General features: G+C 38.6%; 1 protein-coding gene across 9 annotated transcripts; it reads right to left on the reverse strand.

Moving 5' to 3' along the window:
- Positions 1 to 355: 355 nt before the first annotated feature.
- Positions 356 to 16,899, reverse strand: LOC131425746 (uncharacterized protein CG5902). 9 transcript variants are annotated; one of them, XM_058587858.1, is made up of 7 exons: positions 16,742 to 16,898; positions 16,418 to 16,661; positions 15,950 to 16,346; positions 11,864 to 12,327; positions 11,710 to 11,795; positions 6,915 to 7,145; positions 356 to 6,840 (listed from the first exon to the last, which is right to left on the reverse strand). In XM_058587858.1, exons 4-7 carry the CDS (start codon positions 12,139 to 12,141, stop codon positions 6,647 to 6,649), a joined length of 789 nt encoding a protein of 262 aa, XP_058443841.1. In that variant the 5' UTR covers positions 12,142 to 12,327; positions 15,950 to 16,346; positions 16,418 to 16,661; positions 16,742 to 16,898; the 3' UTR covers positions 356 to 6,646. The 9 variants fall into 9 exon arrangements, with proteins under 9 accessions (XP_058443841.1, XP_058443846.1, XP_058443845.1 ...); XM_058587863.1 differs by having other exon boundaries at positions 16,125 to 16,346; positions 16,418 to 16,899; XM_058587862.1 differs by having other exon boundaries at positions 11,864 to 12,322; positions 16,418 to 16,899.
- Between the last annotated feature and the right edge of the window lie 1,199 nt (positions 16,900 to 18,098).

Here is an 18,098-nt window from a genome sequence, read left to right on the forward strand (position 1 = left end):
TGGGCATGCATTAGGATGTCGGACGACAACGTAATGAAAGTGGTTCTTGAATTTGATTCGGTAGGCACAAGAAAAGGAGGAACACAGTGACCCAGGTGGATCGATCAAGTGTAGGGGGATTTATGAAGTGTCTGGGCCTTGAGTGACTGGCGAAAAACGGCCATAGATCGAGCTACATGGAGACGTTTGCTAGATACAGCAAAGAACATCACGGGACTAGGCTGATAGGTAAGGTAAGTAAGCATCCGTCACTAGCATGTTTTATCAGTGAATTGTGACAAAACAAACGAGTTGGAGTTTCCATATGCCATTGATTTCTTTTTAGCTCCATCCGTCAATAATTTGGTAACTCAACTTCATTGAACATCTTTTGCACGAGTTTAGGGTAAATATATTTTTTCGCTCTGTGATATGAAACATGTAATTAACGGTTCGTTTTTTTTTCTGTAGGATACCGAAAACAAAACTTTCAAATGAACTATTTCACAGAACTAACACGACTCTTTACGATCGAAATACCTAAATTGCGGCTACTAAACGCTATTAATTAAAACAAAGGCTATCGAAGGGGAATTTGACTTCCCTCAGACGAAAAAAAAATAAACGATTCCGACATAGTTTTTTCGTTAATTGTGTAACTAACCGTTCTCGAACTTGCGCAAACGAACGAAAGCATATCACCGAGAACGAAGAATGATTTGAACTGGGTCGAATCGGAAATAACACTATATACGGCATAAAACGGCTGGCCTTTGAACTCGATCGCCCGGGCGGTCTGTAGTAAAATTCTAGTTTTTTTTTAATATTTTCTCACGTTATATAAATTTGCCCCTTCTTATACGATTAAAATCTACTCGATTTTTGTTAGTTATATTTAATCCTTTGTTTTTTTACGATTATTATTCGTGGTTGAACAGTTTTAATTAAAGCATTATTTCCGGATGTCTAGCTAGCTATGAGATTTTGTTTTGTTTCGGCTCTTGCACTACGTCAAATGCCCGTAACATGGTGAGCATTCAGTATCCGTATTCGATGGGGAAATCGGACCAATGCGCGCCATCTAATTTTTTTTTGTTTTTGCTCATAAACGGGCTTGATCAGATTTCCCAAGTGAACTTTCAGGTAAATTGAAACTGCACGATACCGATCGAATAAAAATAGTTAATTCCGAATTTAAAATACCTCACAGAAAACGAACTGGATCATTTTTGTGTGCGTTTCAGACACGGAAATCATGCATTCATGAGTCTTGAGTGTGAGCCAGGGTAGCCAAAGAGGCATTTCGTGAAACGGTTTGGCAGTGCAACTGTTGAATACTGTTCGTTCGGCCATGATTCCCTTGGTGGAACTCATATCGTAACAGAGCTCGACTCCGAACTGCCAGTTCGTTCAGATGGCCTCGTACAATGTCTTCAATGCTAGAATGTTTCACTGTAATCGTTGGATTTTGGCAAATAGTAAAATGCTGATTCGATGTCCGGATTACTATCGGTTATTGACTCGTTAAGTACAGCACGGTACAGCGTTGTTGTTGTTGTTTTTTCTTCTAAAGTGCGATCCACTGAAGGTACTCAGTACTGAGCGCGTGGGGAGAAGTTGTTCCTATGCGGATGTAAATCAATCGGATTGAAATTAAATATTCTATACTTTTACTAACTTTTAACTTGAAATCAAAATTAATCCAGTTCCAACACCAAATGCTATCAAACATTTGACAGTAGTTGGGGTGGAAACTAGGTTGGGGTTTGCTTCAACTAATATCGTTTTTTTTTATGCCAAACCTAACCTTAATTTCGAACCTTGTTTGAACGTTTTTGAACTGATGAAACTACCCTGGGTCAGTTTCAGTTTTCAGAAGCGAAAGTGACATAACGTTTGCATTTGAAAAAAAATTGACAAAAAGTTGGCCGATTTTTATTGGATTTATCTTCACCCACACTGACGAAACTATCCATGCGGCATCTATCAAAGTAACCCATGAGTCAGCAGACAAAAGTTGATAGCTCTATCAGTCGAACCTGAGCGACAAGTTCCAAAGAGGAAGATCGAGAGAAAAGTGGCTACATCGTTGCGTTCACTTGGCCGGAAGGTCGGTGCAACAGTGCAACAGTGAAAAAGTACCTGACGAACATGAACATAAATGTCAGGAAGCGGAAGTCGCGTTCACTGGTTTCGGAGTTAAGGTGGTAAACTTGATTTTCCCAGCGAATCGCGACGGGACGGTGGTGATGGACAACAAGACCACCCTCGATGGCAACGACTGGCAGGGCACTTCGTATTAAGCTTTCCCCATGAAGGAAGTAAGCTCCGAGGTGAAGTTCATTTCACTAACCAATTTCCCTAAGAAGGTGCTTCTATGGCTGACAATCAGCGAGAAGGGGATGTCGAAGCCGCTCTACTTTCGCTCCGAACTGACCGTGAACAGGAAAATATATAGTACGAAATGCCTGCCTGCAGTTGCATCGATCATAAAGAAATGCCATACGGGCGAAGATGCGGCTTTCTGGCCGGATCTGGCGCCGGCCGTCGATCGTTGGAGGAGATAACGCAGTTGAATATCGATGTGATACCCATGTCGGCGAACCGATCCCATCGAGAATTTCTGGGCCAATCTGAAGCGTAAGATCTACGTCAACAATTTTGTCGCGAAAACTGAGGAGGATTTGGTTAAATGAAACGAAGAAAGAACTCAAAAACATGCCTACACGCATGTTTTCGTCCACCATGGCGAATGTTCCGATTAACAGCCGGAAGATCGCTTGCTAAGGCGTAGAATTTTTTGCAAGTAAGCTTAAATTAGCCATTGGAAACTTATCAAAAGAAATTGTCTGTCTTAGTTTTTTATTATCAACATCCGAAACAAGTCAATTTTTTAGCTTCTAATTTCAAACGAACAAACGATTTGACATCTGTTGGCTTGAAAACTGATGTTTGTTTTGCATTGAACATGCAAACATGCAATCAATCAAAGTAAGCTTTTCCCAAAACAATTCTTTGTTGCCGTTTTCACTTGACATAATCCGGTTTCCACCCGAATTGCTGTCAAACCGTTTGTTTGAAATCAGTTTCGAATCTAGTTTCAATGTTATTAATGTCGTTTTCGCTTGATGCTAAACCTAACCCAGTTTCCACTCTAAATGCTATCAAACCGTTTGTTTCAGGCTAGTTTCGAACCTAGTTTCAACTTTGTTGAATTGAAAATCGAGTCAGTTTCAAACCTGGGTTTTATATCAGGTTTGCTCGAACCCCCGTTGCTAAATGCGAAACCAAAACAGTTTCGTGAAAAGTGTTTGTTTGATGAAACTACCCTGGGTCAGTTTCAGTTTGCTCAAGCGAATACGACATTCAATTGAACCGGTTCGTAACCACGAGTGAAAGAACTATGGTTCTTTAAAATAGAGACGAGGTGACCGTTACCGGTAAAGAATGACAATGGAAAGGAGCTGTTTGTAACACTTATTAACACATTGACATAGCACCTCACTGAACGTATTTACGTTCGGAACGTGTATACGTTTCAATAATGAAAGCTTTAAACTAATTTAAACTACCTGCGAAGTCCCGTCAACGTCGACGGAAGTTTGAAATTCTGTGAACCTGCAGAATGGAGCGTTCCAGTTCTAGATGCATAATTTATGTCAGTTTTAATATTGAAAACTGGAAATTAAAACAAGAAAAACTGACAGCCCCAGCGACGTTTCATATAAAATTCCCAACTGCTTAATTCGTTTTTTTTCCTTAGAGCAAATTCCGTAGCAAGAAGATCTATAATAGAACTGAAACTGGAACAAACATACCCCCATTAATCCGTATTTTGTAATTTCCCGTTACATATCAGATATGTAACAAAACAAACAGTAACAGTTACAAAAGGTAAACGTGAAAATTAAGGAGTTTATTTATTTATTTATTTATTTGGCCTTTAACCACTAGGGTCATTCAGCCCTATTAAGGAGTTATTAACAGCAGAGAAAGTAAAGAAAGAGAATCTCTCATTCGTTTATGTAACCTTATGAAATATTCACGTCGATTTCTTCTTTATTTGAAACACAGGTGAAACGCTGCTAGGGTTGCCAGGTTTTTTTATAATTTTCAGATTTAAATAGATGAAGCGCTTAAATATCAAATTTGAAACATTCTTGAATTAAAACATCGCGCATTTAATGGTTAAACGAGCTGCAGACATGTTTTTGTTGCAGACTGTTAATTTATTTATTTATTTATTTATTTAGGAGCAAGGAAAAAAGCTCAGTGGAGCTGCTATTCTATTTCTCCTTCTCCATCAGGCATAAAACCTTTTCATGTTTTGTACCAACAGACTGTTGAAAAGCGTGTTTATTTCTTGCAGACATTTGTCGTAATTTACACTTTTAAATTTGGGTTTAAAACTGATTCGGTGCATCTAACTTTAAAGAGAACTAAATGCCGCATACGAGTTTTTCGAGTTCAAAGACATGTTTAGCCAGTCTGAAGGCATTTGAATTTTTCACATTTGAATTTTTCACATATATATCTGGTCGAAACTACTCCATAGTAACTTCCGGTTAAATTCTCAACGAATAAGCACATGAATGTTAATGCGATGCTAATTCGAGTATAGAGAAGAAAAAAAACCATGCTATGGCGGCTCGATGACTCAGAAGAGAATCAGTTGGACTATAAACGAAAATTAAAATATAGCCATATAGTGGTATACAAACATGCTGACCAAAAAGTTCAGTGGGCTGGACATGTAGCAAGAATACCAGAAAAGAAATTCTCTAAAATAGCATTCGTTAGTCTTTTTTTCTAATCTGTTTCTCTAGATCGGTGGTTCAGAATATAAGGTGCTGATCTAAGCAAGTTCTGTTCTAGTACTCTGACTTGGCTTTTGAAAAACTTACGTTACGTTAGGTCAGTGACCTGGAAGTGTTCCAAAAACTAAAGAGAGAAGCTATGCGAAGCCGGACCCTGTCAGCTTGGAGCGAAATCAATCTTCAGTTCAGCAACGCCATCGCACGGCGTCTCATTCAACATGTCATGTCAATTGTATGGGTGCGCAGTGCTGTTATTTTGGCGCGTACGAATTTGCCATTTCTCTCCCCTACTTCTATGCACGAGATTCGATGCGGACTCGCCTGAGGGCGCCATGCTCGCAAAAAAGGATGTTGCCAAAGATTTGTTCGGGAAATGTGAGAGCTGGATATCTTGTTAATATGATGTCTTTGGCGAAGCTCAATGTAGAAACTTGGATACGGGCGTCGAATGCGAAGCAGACCTTGCTTTCGTTGGGTACAACTGAGGAGAATAGATTCGAAAACGCGCCGCGAAAGGGACGCCACCTAGAGTTAGAAGAAGCAAACTCCAGTCATTTGTGAATTATGCGAAAGCAAACTTTGACCTAATGTTAAAATGATTCACGTATTTAACGACACAACTTTCTGATGGTGTAGAAAATGAAAAAAAAAACCGCATAGGAACACTTCTTTAATAGCCACAGGGGCACCTTCGCAGTCTTCAACGTTCGCACGGTTTTTTTTCCAACGCTTTAGAAGCCTTAAATGTTGATGGTATTGCAATAGTTGGCAATGCAAATTTTAACGGAACTAAATGACTCATTGATTATTGATTCGTTATCACTTAAAAATTAAGGAGGATCCGCAATGCATTTTTTTTTGTTTCATCAAAGATTTGAAGGCAAATCCAATTTTTGTTGTAATTTTAAAGATTTAATTGTTTTTTTTTGTTTGTTGTGTATTCTAGGCATGCTAGAGCTATCGTTTTGAATCCGAAATTTGTTCTCTCTTCGCATTATTTCAATATTAGATTTCTTAAAATATCTTTTTTTTCTTATTTTTGTTTCATCGCAATATACATTGTTAACACTACAGTTAGTAATTATTTTTAATGAACATCTAGTTACCGCTTGTTTGCTTTTGTTTGAATCTGTGGCAAAATCCTTAGGTCATCCCATAGTTTTCTGCCTGTTTCACTGTGTACTTTTTGGCATGTTCGTCAATAAGAACCACAGTCCGATAGTGGCAAGGTAACCGAAAATTTAAAAAAAAAACCTGTCGCCTTTCGTATGGCGCTAATAAAACTACTATTTCGTGTATTAGAGCTGGTATATCATTAGTATAAGATTTTATCTGCCTGAATCACAACGTTTTTTTTCTGCCGGCTGGTAGGCGGTGCAGTTCTAGTGGAAATAGCGGGACCGTGGCGGGGGTGGCGGTAGGAATAGTGGTACGGGATTATGCTGCTGTGATGATTGATGGAACTGATGGTAGGGAGGAGGTGGTTGTGGTTGTGGTAGTGGTGGTGGTGGCTGTTGACCGGCTAGTGATGTCGAAGGTTGCTGCTGGTAGGGATAGAGCGGAATCATCCCTGGCGGTGAGTACGAGGAGAGCGATGGCGAGGACGAGGAGGACGACGAGGAAGAGGAGAACGATACACCAACAGCGTGTTCCGGCGGCAATACATGACCGTTGCCGTTCCAAACCGGGTGGTGACACATAGGCGACGGCTGCAGATTTTGCAATGGCTGGTAGTGTTGTAGCTGTTGTCGTTGCTGGTGTCGCTGCTGCTGGTGTTGATACTGCTGAGTTAGTTGCAGAGACGGTGGTGGTGGTGGTGGTTGTGGAGGAGACAGATAAAACACGTGTTGTTAGCATTGCACTTTACCAGGCTGGTTGTACTGCGATTGTCTCTCTAGTTGGTCGCGGTACTCGCCATACGTCATATGGCACTCTTGCGACGTATAGCGCGTTAGCTTGATCGAACGACGCATTTCTGGGGTGATTGAAGCGCGATAACCACCCTTACGTAGAAGAGAGTCGATCGTTTGCGTTTGGTCCCATCCTGAAATAGAAAATTAAAATCGAAAAACACATACTTAAGTATCCTTATGGTTCCGTTTAGTTGTCAATTCTTACCTTGCTCTGTGGCAACTTGCGGTAGGTAAGTGGCAGTTCGTTTGGAGCCCCGTTCATTGTAGAACTCTATCCGAATACCATGCACGCCGAGGGTCCAGTCGAGATACCCGCGTGCCTCCTCGAAGCCTTGAAGGATTGACACCGAAACGGTCAGTCTTTGGATCTCATCTCGCGTGATTGGTGAGAAGCGTGAGTCCTTTAAAGCACTTGTTATTGCGTATTCTCGAAGACCTGTGCCGAAAAAAGAAAAGAAAAGTACCTCCGTGATACCAACCAAACTCTAATGCAGTGATTCCCAAACCGGTCCATACAGCCCACTAGTGGGCATTAGCTCATTTTCAGTGGGTAGTAAACTCAAAATTGTTAACAGGTGAGAAATTCATATCATGTCTGTAGTCCAAATTCAATTTATACAAAATACAGTAAACAAAAAGGTCCGGAATTCAGACACAGAATCCTGCTTCCCGGTTTAGAATTTAGGTTCAGATCTAAAATTCTGTCAAAAATACAGACCCACCCACGTAACAAGTAAGTACTAAAGATGGCATTAAATAAGCTATTATTAGTACTAAAAATGCTTACAGCTCTATATTTGCAATCTGAAAGTTCATCTGTTGTAAATCAATCAGAATTCAGCTTTCAGAATGCACACCAGTCATTAATAAGCATTGTGTGTACGATGCCAAAGTCGGCCTCAATTCAGTCGCAAGTGCGATTGAAATGCCAATTAGCGATTATTTGCTGTCATAATGTGGCACTAGTATGTGCCAATTGGTTACCGGGGCAGAATCTAGGCCTGGCATCAGAACTTATGTCCAAAACACACAAAAACCTTTGTATTCCTGTCAGGATTGCAGGTCTATAACCCAGGTCCAAGCAGCAGAACTAAAATTCGGATCTCGATTTTCGCTCAAGATGCCAGGTCCATGCTCTGAAACTAGGCCCAGAATTCAGGTGAAGAGTCAAGGTTCAGTTTCAGGTTCGTTTTTTAACCTATCAGGAGCTGATCCGGGGTCAAAATTCTGGCCCAGAACCAAAGTTCAAGTATAGATTTAAAATTAAATTCCAGAACCCAGACGCAGAATTCAGGTTCAGGTAAACAATCTCTGTCAATAATTTTGGTCCAGAATCTGAGTTCAATTTCAGAATTCAGATCCAGATTAAAAATTCCGGCCCAGAAGTCCCGGTTTTTTTGTTCACAATTCAGATTCTGCACTCAGATCAAAAATTCATGTTCAGAGGTTGGGCATTTGTTTCTTTATGTTTTGTGCTGTTTTCCCACCTCACCCACTTCACAATTCCCTTCCATGTTCCTTTCATCCTTGCCTTCCCATCAGGAAATTGCTGAGAAGCTATGGCAAGGCACAAATCTCCAAATAACTACGGGAAGGTGCCACTCGAGCCAATTAGTTGTGATTCCTGTTTCCTGAAGTTCTGAGTTCCAATTATAGTACGGAATCCTGGTTTGGAATTCAGATCTTGGCTTAGAATCCATGCACAGAATGAAGGTCCAGATTCAGAATCCAAATGAAGAATTCTGTATCAGTTTCAGAATACAGAATCAGGATTCAAGGTCAGAATGCAGGTCCAGATCTCAGATCCAGAAACCAGGTCCTTAATGATTCTTCAAAATTTTGGGCCATAATCCAAGTTCAGAGTTATGTTTCTTAATCCAGTTTCAGGTACAGAATCCAAAATCAGGATCAAGTTCCAGGTTCACGATTCTGGTGCATTTCCAGTTTCTCTGTCAAATTTTTTGAGTAAAACTTTTGTTTGGAATCCTGAATCTAGCTCCAGATTTAGACCCGAAACCATCATCGAGCCAAGAAATCAGGTTCAGGTCTAGAATATAGATCCATGCTCAGTATCCAAGTGTAGATTTTTGCCCCAGGCGCAGAATCTCTGTCAGAATTTTGATTCAAAAACCATGTGCAGATCCACTATTCAGATCCAAAAACCTTGTCGGATATCCAACTCTAGGTTCCATAAATTATGTTCAAGTTTAGAATTGAGGAGTCCTAGAGAATTCAGGTTCAGAATCCAATTCAGGCTCACAGTTCAAGTGGAAAATAGGTTCAAAGTATAGTTTCGAAAACATATTTCCGCATATAAATACTGAATTCTGCTTCAAGTTCACAATCCATATTCGGATAAAGAATCTCTTTCAAGAATCCAGGTTCAGATTCAGTATTCTGAATTCTGAAACCTTGTTCGATAGTTCAGTATTCTAGGCCAGTGCTTTGGACCAGAATCCAGATCTAGATATCGCTTAGTTATTACTGGGTGAAAGGACTGGGGACTTTTTCTAACAATTTTCCCTGTGTAAAATCGTGGCTTGAGAGTCGCAAATAAACTGTTTGATTTTAAATGTTTTCGTTTTTGTCTTTCACACACGAAGTAAAACCAGAACTAGAAATGACTCTAAATGTTACTTTTGAGCGAGCTCTGACAATCTGAAATTATGACTGATGAAAATAATGAAATCCAAAAACTGGCGTCATGTTCGGGGAAATCGTTCTGCCAACTGAACTACTGTGGATGTTATGATACACAACGCAGGAGACTTCCGGCTAAAAAAGAACTTGGTATTTGATCTGACTGTGCACGGTCGGTTAAGGGCTGAGGCCAGTAGGTCGCGTATATGTTTTGAATCAACCACGTGTCTCGCTCTACGTATTACATTTCTCTCCATGCCAACGTTGCCAGGTATACCGATTTCTCGGTATTTATACAGATATTTGACCTCTATACCGCAATACAGATATGTACTCACAAAATACCGATAATGCACGGATAGTACAGATGAATACCGATTTTCGGTTTTAGCTTGGATAGAAATGAGAAAAAGTCGTTTTTTTTTATTTTTGCTCGCCAAATGTGGTGTGCTCCATACTCTCTCGCATATGTGCAAAATGACTCTCGATGGGCCGGGTGGCCAGAAAAGTTTCTATATTTTCGGTTACAAGTTCGATTACGATTTTATTTTTCTCATGTTTCGTTACGTTACCAGAAAACAGGAGCAGAAAAAATGGCGTGTGCAAAGAAATCGACTTTCCTTCACAAAAAATAACATTCGCTTCATTTTGAACGCGACAACATCTATGTTTTTATATACTAGTCGAATTTAAATTAAATTATCTAGACATTGTCAGGATAGATTTTTGATGCATGCCTTTGAAGGCGAGATATTGAATAAACAAGTTGAAAGTTTCCGCTTTCAGCTATGCAATTCTTCCTTCAGAAAAAAGACTTTCCCGACCGCTAAAGTCAATGAATCATTCTGAAATTTTCGCAGAATAATCTGAACTAACTTTCTTAGAAATGTGTCAGTTGTGTTTTTGATATTTGTCACCGTTTCAGCGAAAATCAGATTTGAAGCGTGGAAATAGCCCTCTGAAACACCCTAAAACAAACTGCTCTTAGACCTGAGCTGAGCTGAGGCCAGTGGGTCGCGTAAAACCACGTGGCTCGCTGTGCGTATTACATTTCTCTCCATGCTCTCTCGCAAATGTGCAAAATGACTCTCGATGCGGCTAAGTGACCAAGAAAGTTTTGATATTTTCGGTGACAAGTTTGACTACATCACATAAAATCCAATAAAGCTACCGCTTGTTTGGCAGCCTTTTTGGGCCGATTTTATTTCTCTCTCATGTTTCGGAGCAGACAAAATGACACCGCCATAGAAATCGGCTTACCTTCACAAAAATAACATTTACTTCATTTTTATCGAGACAACATATATGTTTTTATGCACTAATCGCATCTAAATTAAATTATCTAGACATTGTCAGGATAGATTTTTGATCCATGCTTTTGAAGGCGAGATATTCAATGAACAAGTTGAAAGACGGCGTTTTCAACTATGCAATTCTTCCTTCAGAAAAAAAGACTTTCCCGACCGCTATAGTCAATGAATTAGAGATGGCCAAAACAGTTCATTTCAAAGAACCGTTCAGAACTTGATAGTTTTACCGAAAGAACTAGTTCCTCTGAACCGTTCATTTGTTCTTCAGAAATTTTAAATGTTTCTGCAAAAACGAGTACGAGAACAAATAATTATGTTTCGTTGGTATCAAAATCTTTAATGAAAATGCAGATACCTTTTTGCAAGTATTTAAAGTAGCAATCGTTACTTTTGTGCTTTTTTCAGAAGTCGCTGAAGTTAGTTGTTGACACACGTTCTCCTAGAATTTCAATCATTTTGATTTCCTTGAAAAAGATTAGAAAATTATCGTTCTTCTACAAAGATCTGTAGTTCCTCGTTTTTCTAGAAGAACTAGTTCTTTTGAATCGTTCGCGAGCGGATTGCCCATCTCTACAATGAATCATTCTGAAATTTTCACAGAATAATCTAAACTAATTTTCGTCACCGTTTCAGAGAAAACCAGATTTGAAGCGTGAAAATAGCCTTCTAAAACACATTGCCCTAGGCTCTTAAGTTCACATTTTAGTTGATTCCCTGTGATCCAATGTCGCACCCAAACACTTCACTTTATTTCTTCGGTTGTGCATTGCGCTATGTGAGGTTTTGTTGTTGTTTTGCTTACCCAATGTTTGAACGATAGGATCTTGAGTTAACAATCAATTTCTGCTGCGTTGGGATTGGGAAGCAAATTAATCATTTCTATCTATTTTACATTTAAATATCGAGTTAACCGGAAAAATGTTGCTTGTCGCAGAATTTAAAAAAAAAATCTACTTGGTGGACAGTAGAACGAATAATACATTTAAAATGGGCATTCGACCAAAAAAGTTTGGGAACCACTGCTCTAATAGATTTGTGTCACCATCATACCTGAGTGTAAACGCATTGCACTGAACGTTCCGATACATCCACGCAAGCGCTTGTCCTTCCCGATTTTCCAAGTAACAAATAATGGACTGTAATAAAATAAAAAGAGAAAATTAGGTTGAAACTTCTCATCGCCGGACACACCGGCTTCACTCACTAAGGATCATTGGTGAAGGACGGCATACGAGGTTCCTCTAAATTGTACAACTCCCTATAGAGCACCTCGAAGCAGTAGAAGCACATCTCCGGCATTGAGTTAGCCATCGATTGCTGTGCATCGTTCGTGTGCCCATTGGTGAGGTAGCCGTTGTGACCGTTAACCATCGGTCCATTCCCGCTGCTTCCGCGGCTTCCTTCACCCGAACAGTGCCCATTGGCATTCGAATAGTTCCCGTTGAGCTTCTGCTTCTTCGTCCCGCAGCAGCTGGATGCCATTTTGCCGGTCGGTGGTGGACGTTTACTTTCTGCCGATCCCGAAGCCGATGTCACTAGCCTGCAAAGCCCCCTCGCACTGGCACCGCTCCCTTCAATGGCTTTGCTACTGCCCTGACAAGCTTCCGTGTCGCGAATAGACGTCTTAACGGATTTTCTGCTGCTGTTGCTAGTTAAATTTCATCTGCACTATAGAAAAAAGTGAAAAGTTTTTCTCAGAAACCGTTGACCATCTACTTTCAGGCTTTTGTTAGACTGTTTGATAAACCGTGAAGAAAAAAGCATTAAGGATCGTTAAGCTAATGGGAACTTCTATTCCACTGTGGACACTTTCGCTTGAACCTGGTGCAGTGATACCTACCGTAATACTCATTGCGTGTGTTATGGCAGTTATTATCAAGAACCCACCATCTTCTCAAGAGAAAACCCGGCAGATAGTATGGGTAGTTGGGTAGTTGTACACACTCGGAATTTTCCGATGGAATGCGATGCTAAGACAGAAGATCGCATTGAATCGCTTCGCTCATTCTGGCATCAACCGAAAGCAGCCCATACACGCTCAGTTTTCCGGACAGTTTCTCGTGAACTGAACGATTAAATGAAGTGACTGACGAGTTCATCCGGCCAAACGGCCGGTTTTTTGACTGAACCTCTCTAGCTCAGTTTCATCAGGTAAACTAGCCAGTTCTTCAGTTAATCGTTCAGTCCATCAGTATTCTTTTGATCAGAATAATCACAGAGAACAGACATCCAAGTAGAGATTTCAATGTGTGTAATAAATTTAACGGTTCTTTTGAAAAGCAATCAACAAGTATCAATTCTCCTGTAGAGGCGCTTCGAGCAGCCCAGCAATTACCTATGGGCTCTTACGTTGGAGCTTCCATACAATGGCAATTAATGCGTGCAAAGTCGTACGCAACGGTGATTTTAAACGGATTTTCACTGGTATGTTTTACACAGCTTTTTTGAAAAAATTTGTACTAGCTTGGATGTCTGTTCTCTGCAACACCCCAAATAGAAAAATCACCAAACACGCTCATTTCAGTTAATCGTCCAGTTTTTTTTTATTCCGTCCATGGTTCATTTGGATTGTCCGGAAAACTGAGCGTGTATGGGCCGCTTAAGATTGAACCCCGCAATATCCGTAAACACTGAATCGGTGTGCTCAAGTATGTCGCAATTTGGCGTTTTTGTTACACATACGTTTGAAATGCGTACGGTTCATGCCCCGTTTACAGTTCTGATAGTTGCCAGCATGAAAATTTTAGATCGCTCTGAATTTCATGCTGACAAGCGATGCTGGTGAAGAACGGCGACGGATTTTCATTCATTTCATCGTACTTTTGTCGTGAATACGACTTACTTTACTATGGGGCGCCTTTTCAAACTTTACCCTGTACAAGAATGGGCAGAACTTTATCGCGACTATCTTTTGATGTACTTAACCCAACAACATAATTTTTTCTACAAGCTATCGGAAATATAATCAGGAATTTGTGATTAAATTTTCAGCAGTGTGAGATTAGTTGAGAATCGTTCATTTCTTCTAGTGCTTCAGACGATATTGGATCTCGAACTGTGAAGTTCTTCCACTATCAGTAAAAACAAACCAAATATAATGCTTCAAATGCTTAGGTCGTGCTTTCATTTAGACTTCGATCGTCGGGAGCAGCAGTCTCCAGTAATGAAAGCAGACCTTTTGTGTGGTACAAAACCTCAAACGCACAGGTCGCAGAGCCAGTTTCCCTTCAAAGACGATCGATTGCATCAGCCTGCTGCTGGTCGTTTGCATTGGAACAAAATGCAACGAAAAATGGACAACAATGGGGAATATTATGCAAAATCAGCCCTTCTAATGGCTCGAAATTTTATCTAAAGAACTATAAAGATTGCTTCTTTGCAAATCGGTAATTAAAACCATCAATGTAGTGCAAATCTGGAATAATTTGATTAACTTTGTGCAATTTTTGTAGTGCAAATTTCACAACAGTGTCCAATATCGTTTATATCCAAACAGTGTTTAATATCTTTAGGGATTACATAATTTTTCCCTTCTGAATGCCAGAAATTAATCCGGTACTGCCCTTTTATAGTTTCTTTCACTGTAATATACAAATCCAACATGAAATAATCGACATAAAAATTCTGTATATTGTTATTAGAACTATAATTGTATACCCAAAGAATTATGCGAAATTTTCCTTCACTATACTGTATACGGCCCATTTTTCAACCAGTTGTAGTTTGTAGAATTTTCTGCTGATTAGCTATATAAAATGCATAGCACCGACTTAGAAAAAACCCGAGCTCAACTCGTCACTCTCCATCACGAATGCCTTCATAAAAGGTTTTTTTTTAGAACCACCATTATTTTACCATAAAGAACTATACTGGTTAATATTTAATTGTATGTCAGAATGTTCAATGTAACTAATCTGTACTTTAGTTTAGGTGTATTGTTTCAAATTCTAGAAGTGAAAAAGGGGAAAGCTTGCACAATTCACACAATCGATCAACTAATTGATATTCGGAAGTATAAAGAAAGAGTGTCAGTTTTATTCGTGTTCACGACATCCAGTTATGTCTCTGACATTACACACCCGTAATTTTTTAATCGCCTTTGGGACTTTGAAAAAAAGGTTTCCGAAAATATATTTTTCGTTCAACAAATTGATTTTTTAAATTATTTCGCTAACGAATTTCAAGATAAGAGAATTTCTTAAAAAGGCGATTGATTGAAAATTCATTAGAACAATTTTCGTATTGTTAATATTCGAAATATAAATAAAATTTCCTACAACTTTGCTGTGAAGTGTAATAATTTTTAAATTCAATTAGGAATGCTAGAATTCAGAATCCAAACATGTCACCACCCTAATGATTTTTTACATTAAAAGGTGCGTCAGTTGAATACAAACTTTTGTGAAATGATTGTTATTATACTATTACTAATTGTTTGCATTACCACACTGAGCTCCCTTAAAACGAATTAGTCATTGCTTCCATGATCCATGCACAAATAAATCTATGTACATTTTAGATGTCAAATTTGTTCTGTAGTAGTGCAGTCTCGCATGGAATTTATATGGCATTACACACAATAATCGCATCAAAACCAATACAGTATCGATTTATTTTGTTGATCCCTATAAAAATATTGCTTTTGAAGAACTTCAATGCTTTATTCTCACTTTTTTTTCTTGGTGCTTAGTCAATTAGCAAAAAATAAGTTGTATCCAGTCATTAATAAGTTTTGAAAATTAATTTTAATACAGTTATAATCGTCTATAATTATTAGTTTTGTAATGTCAATAAAAATAAATGATGCGAACAATTTGACATACAAATTGAATATAGAAATAATGTATCACAATGGTAAAACAATATTACAGAATCATGTTAAATAATTTATATATTCGATTAGCGAACTAGTACAAAAAAAAACAAAACGAAAAAATATTTGTTCCGAACTATTACCATTCCAAGACTAATTCATTCCGCTAAACTAAACTCAATGCCAATAAGAGTAAACCAACATTCAGCTTCAGTGGTATGTCAGCAAATTGGGTCAGGGTTTCAGACAAAGCAGGCTTTGAGCAAGCATAGCAAACAAAGAAAAACTACGTTCAATCAAACTCCGCAGCAAAACATCGACGGTTTTTCGGTTCGGTTTCTACATACAAATTAGTAATGTTTCGGTGGAGAAGTTACCATATCCAAGCAATGGTAACGGTTGTTACACCTTCTATCATTCGAACTTGAAAAAGGCAAACATCGTCTTGAAAACGATAATTTCTATCAGTGCGCATACCTTTTGAGTGTATGTGTCCCTCGTGCTTTGTTATTGCTGTATTACTGTCAATTGGACATGCCAGCAAGAAACTTCTTCCAGCAACTTTTGGCCGTTTCTGAGTTTCGATGTTTTTGTTTTGTCTACAACTCCGTCAATGCTTTTGTCTTCTTCTTGGCAATCTCAGTACCCATACTTATGTAATTTTGACGATGGGAGGAAATGCTCAGCTATGCTGTTGGTTGCTTCAGCAGCTATCTCTCGCTTGATTTAGCGCGATACCTCTGGCTTCAGCTGACTTCAGTTGGGGGGCTCATGTAAGAGAAATAAAGCGCAACTGATCGGTTGTAGTGAATGAAAACCTTGAGTTAGAGTGTTGCAAAGCAGCAGCAGCTGGTCGTACTGCATCTGCGAAAAACTGGAAACAGTTTGTCCTTTAACCCCATTTTAGGATATAAGAAACTTGAGCTGTGTTAAAAAATTATTTACCCAAAGATGGTGGGTTGAGACTGTCCGCACAAGCATTCACAGTTCACAATATTTTGACGTCACTTTTCTCAGTACGACCTCTCATCAAACTTTCGGAAGGTTCGATTGCCAATCAACTAGAGCTCAGCAGCTTTTTTTCCCTGCACTGTCACTATAGAATGCACGAGGAATTCTTCGGATTTGGCATCATTGATTGCGACATTTGACGAATGCGAAATTTCTTCATTGCTCACCAAATCGATTCCTGAAAATTGGCAGGGTACAGAAAAATTTTCACCTTCGACAAATTCCAAACGGGACTAGACATGGAACGATTCTTCGTACGTAATTTGGAAGTACTGATGGTCACGGAGGATTCCAACTCTTCACTTAACTTCAATTAAGACAAAGAAAAGTCACAGCAACTGTTGAGGAACCTTTTTTCCCATCAGCACAAAATGGAACTGAAACACACTAGTGCAACACTCACTCCGAAAAATGCGTAATGAAAACTGAGGCGCTAATACTAATGCAGATAGGAAGCAAACAAAACAAGTCAGAAACAAGATCGTAGAATACGAATGGTAGATGTTGCGTTTATTGAGTTTAAAAGAGTTATCGTTTTTGCACGATTGCTACACCGATCTGCAATACTGAATTGGATATGCCCTAGATATGCCCAAGTAAAGAATATTTAAGTAAACCTCAGAATACCGCTTCATAACAGTATACAAATTGATTAAATATTGAACAAATTTCTGTCTTGTTGTGACAATAGTTTCTTATGTCATATTTTTCGATAACGGCCAATAAACCACTCGTCAACATCTACTTTGAAAAGGAGCAGCAGGCGAACCATGGTATAAATTTTAACAGCAAATACACACACAAAATAATGTTGAATATTTTTAAGATTTAAGAATTTTCGTTGGCTCTTCTTCGCAGAGAGTATAAACAATTTAATTTTTAAAGTTCCAAAACATCCTTTTCAATGAAAGTCGAATCCTTCAAAGGAAGAGGCAAATCCTTTCAGTTTGAAAGATTTGCTTTTTCAATTGAGGGAGCATCATTGTTATAATAATAGTATGCTCATATTAGAATAAGACTGAGAGAAAAAATAAAATAATTATAGTATATATATATATATATATATATATATATATATATATATATATATATATATATATATATATATATATATATATATATATATATATATATATATATATATATATATATATATATATATATAATATATATATATATCATTCAATTAACAATAAACGCTCTGATCACATAAAAATAAAGTATAATTGCCAACGTCACTCATTGCTCTATGACAAGACGAAACTAAACTAACGTCTTCAGGTAGCATCAGCAGAATTTCAATTCTCATTCTTTCATCGATGTGTTGAAAATCTGTGACGCTTGGCTATACAAAGGGTCAAAATTATGACAAATCGAAGTAATTACATCCCAGAATCTCTTTGGAAACCAAAACTATTACCAATTCGAGCAGTCGAGCATCAACAGTTATTCTGAAACCTTTTTCTGTCAATTTCAATTCTCACTGTTTCGGTTGAATATCGACACTGCATACTATGGGATTTTCACTGAAAACTGCAAATGACTGAAAGGGCAAATGAAAGAAAAAACACAATTTTGAAACTACTCTCCCGCTTATGTCATTGACTGGACATGG

The sequence above is a fragment of the Malaya genurostris genome, chromosome 1 (assembly GCF_030247185.1).
Source record: "Malaya genurostris strain Urasoe2022 chromosome 1, Malgen_1.1, whole genome shotgun sequence".
Taxonomy (NCBI): Eukaryota; Metazoa; Arthropoda; class Insecta; order Diptera; family Culicidae; genus Malaya; species Malaya genurostris.